General features: G+C 40.1%; 1 protein-coding gene across 1 annotated transcript; it reads right to left on the reverse strand.

The window, feature by feature from the left end:
• Window positions 1-1597: 1597 nt before the first annotated feature.
• LOC109964205 (proline-rich protein 29-like) lies at window positions 1598-6675 on the reverse strand. Its single transcript, XM_020607329.1, has 6 exons — window positions 6599-6675; window positions 6190-6289; window positions 3507-3622; window positions 2722-2894; window positions 1820-1893; window positions 1598-1686 (listed from the first exon to the last, which is right to left on the reverse strand). Exons 1-6 carry the CDS (start codon window positions 6665-6667, stop codon window positions 1637-1639), a joined length of 582 nt encoding a protein of 193 aa, XP_020462985.1. The 5' UTR covers window positions 6668-6675; the 3' UTR covers window positions 1598-1636.
• Window positions 6676-6905: the final 230 nt, after the last annotated feature.

Below are 6905 nucleotides of genomic sequence, written 5' to 3' on the forward strand. Positions count from 1 at the left end.
GGTAAAAGTGGGGTAAAACTATGGAATAATTTAAGTGTAGACATGAAAAACAGTAATAGAATTGAGGAGTTTAAATATAAATATAAAGGTATGTGTCATTCAAGATATATGCAAGAATAAGAGATTTAATCAAGAATGCATGAAGGAAACACTTTGTTTTAAATTTTCTGTGTATTACTTGTTTGGTGAAGAAGAGAATTACCTATGTAGAGATACTGCTTGCAGCCAATGATGCATGACATTTTTTTTGTATAAGATGATGTTATGGGGTAGGACTGAATAAGTCTGACTTCTTCCTACTCCATTCAAGCATATACTAGGTATAAGCAAACTGATTCTGGATTAGCATTGGTTGGATTTGTGTAATTATGTGTGTGTTGATGTGATTTGTTCTGCATGTTTGAAAGAATCAAATCAAATCAAATCAAATCAAATCATTGTTCGTTTTTGCTGTTTACTGCCCTTCTTAACAGAAATTTAATTCCTCTCCTGAATATATTTGGCTCTTTAACCCCTTCTCACTGCCTCTCTCTCTCTGTCGTCGCTCTCACCATGTCTCCCTGGTGATCGGCAGCATGTGGTGGTTTGATATTAATAGCTGGATAAACATTGGCATTATTCTGGAGACAGTAGAGAGACGGCCGTCTCAGCACGTTCTCCTCATTTGAGCTCTTAATCTTAGCATTTTATCAGTGATTTGGGTGTGCTGTCTTCACTCCCGATATCTTTAAAATTACCCTCCCACGCTGCTGCTGAAATACAGTGCTCCCAGCTCCACACTGTCATAGTACAATTCAGTTTTCAAACTCCAAATGAACCTCTGACCCATGGAACTATTTTCAGTGGATGCCAAGGATTGTGGGAATTGTTGCAGACAAATCTAATAAATTGACATTGAAATTCTTTCCTATGGCTCATCTGTCTCAGCTGCTTGCTGCTCGCTGTATTATCCCCTTTGACAAACTCGACCTATTTGTTACAGCACTTCAAAAGTTAAAGGAAGCCTTATGGGTTGTGCATAATTTCAACACTTTCACCTGAGATTGAACCAGTGAGAAAAACACTCAAATGCTTCACCTGTTCTTCTTAGCAAGAAATATCCACAACATTAATCCTGCTCTATTTTCATGCAAGATTTTGTTGCTTGTTGCTTTTACTGTCATCATCTGTGAGGACTGAGTGGCATGTCTCCTCTTGGCATGTTCTCTCCATGTACTCATCAAGCTGTACTTAAGCATGAGGTCACTCGGTGTTGCACAAAAATAGTGGTGTTACCCTCTTGCTATGCTGCCCACATGTAGTGCCCTGTGTCAGCACTATAACATGCACAGTCACTGTGAATGTTTGACAATAAAGGAAGACATCCTTCTTGTGGTCTAATTACCATCCCACTTAGCATCTGTTGCTGCCCCCTATTGGATAATTTGGGAAATGCAGGTTGAACAAAGTAAAGAAATAAAACTCCATTAATAAAGCACAAAATTGTATTTATTTGCCTGTTTAATATGCTGTAAATGCGTATATGAGGCATTTAATTGTAATGTAAGTGTGAAATCGTAAGCTTTGAGAGAAGATCAATGAAGTCAAGATAGTTTTACCCCATGGTGCTATTTAAAGACATTTGCTAAATGAATTATTAATCAGTTTTTCTTCTTCTTTGTTCTGCCTCAGCATCACTGTTGTTCTCTATAGAAAAAAGAAAACAGATAAAACATTGCACAGCTCTAAATCTCATCGCTGTTATTGGACAATCACTAGCAGGTTCATCAATCAGCACCCTATGCTCTCAACTGACTGTTGGCTGGGTGTTGGCTTTTACCTGCTGCAGGAGCGATGTCAGCTCTCACTGACTCAGAGGCGCTGGGTGAAGGAGGAAGGGCCGGGACAGCAGGTCTGATCACACAACCGTGAAAGGCATTGATCAGTGTTATATCTCCTGGATGTTTTCATCTTTATGGTATGAACAAGCAATCTTAACAGGTCCAAAGCTCAATTATAACAACAGTTGGTTTTCTGGAGACAAACAACTCGAGGAGGGAGAGAATGGAAAGTCTCTCTCTGTATTTACATCTCATGCTTTTCTCTGAGTTAACGGACCTTCGTTACAGTTATTTTGAGGATATGTGCTACTTCTCCTGCTTTTCTAAAAGTGTTGACAGTTGTTAAAGGGGTGAGAACAGATTCTTCAAGGACAACCTGGTAAATGTGAAGCATCTGCTCCCCTGATTAACTAAGTGTCCTAAATTGTCGTATAATTTCTTATTTATTTATTTAGGTGAGCTGTTCTGACAATCCATTTGGTTCTATGTAGGTAACACTTTATTTTATTTCTATTGTGTGTATGTATGCTTTCTGAATGTATGTTGTTGCTGCCGGTTTGGCCTGCCAAGCCTGCAGTAATTAACACCTATTACTGTTACCAAAGCATGAGTAAATCTGAGCTATTCTAGGCATTATTTAAATGGAAGAATGAATCTGCCTCCCAAAGTGGCAAAACATGTCCCCTCCCATTTAAATCTCAGCTTTTTCTGTCCAAATAAAATTCTGGTGTCCTTGCTTGCCAGCAGGATATGATTTGATTCAAACTACCTCCTAAATAAATCGGATGATTTTTTAGATGCTGTTTCAGTGATACGTGCACCGTGAAACTTTTTTTTTTCCTGCAACAGTAGTAATGAGTTGTCACATGAAATGTAACAGACACATGAGTGGTCTGATCACCTGTCTCTGTGGCGCAGAGCAGAACTGGGTTTGTTGGGGTCCTCTTGGTAGACCGCTGTGGCCTGAGGCAGGGGCCATGCAGGATAGGACAGGTATGGGGCAGGCTGGTAATAATGATGGTGTATCTCTGAACCAGCCTCATTCTCCTGAATTATAACTAGATCTCTGGGAGCCTGACACAGTGGAAGAGAAAAACAGCCGAGCTCCGTTTCCCAGGGCAAGACCACGATCATTACAAACTTTTCACTGGTCAGGTTTTATTTCAGGAACATTGTGGTAAATGAAAGAAAGAATTTTGAGGAATAATATCCTAAAATAAAACAAGGCTGCTTATTGAGTCAAGAAATGTCAGCAGAAATGAAAATAGACCAGAGGGGTAAATTGGTTTAGTAATTTCTAAAAAGTTATAATTCCTGTATTTTTACATTCAACAAGTGTGAGCTATGTATTTTACTATAACACCCAGCAGAACCAAGAAGCCCTAAAAAGTCCCTGTTATCGACAAAACACATAGAAGCCATCAACAGTAAGCTGTGATGAAACTTTCTTCATAATAAAATCAGGAACTGTTTGTACATTTGGAGTGCATGGAAGCTAAGTAGAATTAAAATGAAGCCTTGCTATATTTTATTATATCAAAATCAGGGTGACACACTCATTTTTTTATTGCAAGCTATGATCAGATTTACTGTCCGGTTAATTTTTTGTTCTAATTAATACTCCAATTTTAAATTTCAAGTTTGACTTATTAACTGAACTGACCATGACCCGTGTCCGGTACCCACCTCAGTGCCCAGTGGCGGGTTGGAGTGTTCGAACAATCTCAGAGCTGACACAGTCATGTTGTTCATGATGACCTGATGCATCTGGGTGTTCTGGATCATCATCAGCTCTACAAGTTCTGCATAGTGACAGCAATACACACATGCACCATTCAGCCATAACATTATGACCACTGACAGTTGAATAACATTGATTATCTCATTACAACGGCACCTGTCAGTGTGTGGGGTGTATGAGGCAGCAACTGAACATTCAGTTCTCGAAGTTGATGTGTTGGAGGCAGGAAATATGGGCGAGCGTAAGGATGTGAGCGACTTTGACAAGAGCCAAACTGTGATGGCTGATAACTGGGTTGGAGCATCTCCCACACTACAGGTTTTATTGGGTGTTCCCAGTCTGCAGTGGTTAGAACCAGCCAAAGACTAAGGAAGGACAAACTGTGACCCGACAACAGTGTCATGGACGCCCAAGGCTCACTGATGATGACAATGACCTACTATAGATAAAACTTTTAAATTCATCCTTTTCAAAATATTCTGTTTAGTTTGAATCTTTGTTAAAATGGGTGAAAATGAGAAATACTGTACATTGATGGTGGTGATATCATACCTAGAGTGGGGCGGCTGTTGGATTCCACCCATCCATTATCCATCCATCCATCATCTATACCGATTATTCCTGAATAGAGGTGGGGTACACAAGGCTGACGTATAGACAAACAACCACACACACTCCTACGGGCAACTTTGAATCACAGGTCAACCTAAGCGTCATGTCTTTGAACTGTGGGAGGAAGCTGGAGTACCCGGAGAGAACCCATGCAGGCACAGGGAGAACATGCAGACTCCATACAGAAAGGCACTGAGTCTGACTGGGAACCTTTTTGCTGTGAGGAGACAAGACTAACCACTTGTCCTCATGACAGTTTTCATTCCTTTTTCATAAGTTTTTCACTGAATGGTCGACACATTTGCGCTCTTCCTGACAGTAGAACTATGAAATCAAACAGACTCACAGAAGATGCACAGTGAGCTGCAGAATGACACGAGTGTCAACCAACTGCCACATTGACTCCTGTGTACACAGCACTAGGCAGGTGGTCAATGTTATGGCAGGCCGGTGTCCATACCTACAAACGTATTCCGCATTATGTGAGGTGCCTCTGATGGTCTTATCAGTTTTATTCTGTCGTCTTCCTCTGGGTGATGAGGACCCACATTGTGTCAAACTGAGATAGTGGATGTAAAGTGCCACCATCAGTTTGCTCACCTCCTTGTCAGTCTATGTTTGTTGGGCAATGACTCACCTTGCTAAATTATTAAACTTCTTCCCAGTAATATAAATATTGTTTTCTGACATAAGTTTCAGAAATCTGTTCAAATTATTAGAGTATAAATCCACTGTATTTTAAAAACTCATTGAAACTATGTGACAGGTTTACATAATATTTACAGTATCATCCTGATGTTTTCCATCACCAATAATGTTTGAGGATTATTTGCACAGAGAACATGCGACTTATGTCGGCCTTAGTCTTTATCAAGGACATTTCTTGAGTGATGGCTCCATGTTAATAATAATTTTAACTAAACAAATGAAAGCAAATGAGAAAAATAAAGGGACACACTTGCCAGCGTGGCAGCTGATGTGCTGGTAACACTGGTAGTCAAATAATGCTTAAATAGACACGATTACACTTTACAAAAATGTGATGCTGTGTAATGCAATTCAATAAATAATATAATGTATATAAAACCACAGCAGCAGCGGCAATGTGAACAGTGGGATGAACCTATTAAGATTTTTTTTTTTACCATCCACCTTTTCATCTCTATATTTTTGTCCTCCACAGCTACATACATGAGAGGGTCAGAATATTAGGAACACCTCTGAATATAATGTAGTCCAGTACAACACCACCTTTTACTACGACCTCAATAATCAACAGAGAATTGAATTTGTACATTTATGACAAAAACTGAAACATTTTGAGCTTCATAAACACAGACGTCAAGGTGAAAGTGTTGCATTGAATTGCACACAATTGTACAGATGTACCTAATAAAGTGACCAGTGAGTTTATATTTGCTACCAGATCATCAGAATGTATCTTTTTTGTGTGTGTTGTGGCCAAGTTGCAGCAAATTTTCAAGCAAACTGCAAATTGCTCCATGCAGTTTACAGAAACCACATTTGCCATTAAGAGTTCTTTAAGCTAGAGCACAGGACTGTTTTATAAACTTAACTAGCTCACAGTGACACTAGCTGGGCTAAGGAGGCCATTATAGCTGCTAAAAAAAATCCAAATGCAATGTAACAATTGTTTTGCCATTTTTGGAACAGACTGTATTTACAGTATAGTCGCTGGATGCATATAGACACTGCTGCAAGACAGTTTTAACGTTTTGAGTCTAAATGTCACTGACTTACAAAATTTTATTTTCAGCAACTGACTGATACTTTCAGAAGCTGCAAACGGTTTGACTAAAACCTGCTGCAGCACTGTGCATGAATTTAATACACACTCTGATACACAAACTCATGCAACTGTCCAAGCTCAAGAGTAGACGATAAAAAATAAATCTACACACTTGCTAGCAAGCTGGTAATGTGACAGACAGGCAAGAACAACTCCGAGTGTGAAATCCTGAGATTTAGTTTGTGTGTGGTGACAGTCTGCCATACCCTCCTTGACGTGGCCACCGGGCCTAATGGAGGGAGCCAAGCCAGGAGGCATCATGTTGGCTGGGAGCTGCTGCAGGATGGTGGTGGGCTGTAGAGGAGCCTGGGGAGGAGAGACGGGACTGTAATGAGCCTCTGTGCCTGGAGGCACAGTGGCTGAGAATAAAATGCAGTAGGAGGTGATGCTCCACTCAGTGGAGAGGGGAGGAAAATCAAAGAATCAGTTTCCCGTATGCAGACCATATTATAAAAATCACTCCTCCTAATACAGTACTACAAATTATTTTGTCATAATATAAGACCCAGGATCAATAACAACAAATTAACAGGAGCAGTTGTTGCTAAGATGAAGCACTTTAGCTGACAGCCACATAACCACAGAAGAGACTGAATTAACATAATGCACACTTACAGGGAATATCTGAAAAGCATGCGGATCGTACAGCTCAAAGTGTGGATAAATATCTTCTGTCCATGCCATATGTGAGAGCTTCAGCTGGTATTATTTACAAGATACTCAGTATGTCATTTTAACCTGTTTGCTCAAGCGCAGAGGCGCACGGTAGCAGGTTGCCAAGGTGCCGAAACACAAGCAACAGTCTGTACATGCATATGCACACACGCTCACCCACACACACACAAAATCACACACACTCCTTCAGTGTATGATCACTACAGTTACCTGCAGTATACAGTAAAGGCTGTTTGTGTAATTGGAA

Source organism: Monopterus albus, unplaced genomic scaffold (genome assembly GCF_001952655.1).
Source record: "Monopterus albus unplaced genomic scaffold, M_albus_1.0 scaffold85.1, whole genome shotgun sequence".
In the NCBI taxonomy this organism is placed as follows: domain Eukaryota; kingdom Metazoa; phylum Chordata; class Actinopteri; order Synbranchiformes; family Synbranchidae; genus Monopterus; species Monopterus albus.

Excerpts from the sequence above, each read along its gene's own strand:
- LOC109964205 (XM_020607329.1), bottom strand. The coding sequence starts at position 6,667 with ATGGCATGGACAGAAGATATTTATCCACACTTTGAGCTGTACGATCCG. Across the intron at positions 3,623-6,189 it reads CGGTGGCCACGTCAAGGAGG|AACTTGTAGAGCTGATGATG; the intron begins GTATGGCAGACT and ends GTCACTATGCAG. Across the intron at positions 2,895-3,506 it reads ACCCGCCACTGGGCACTGAG|GCTCCCAGAGATCTAGTTAT; the intron begins GTGGGTACCGGA and ends CCACTGTGTCAG.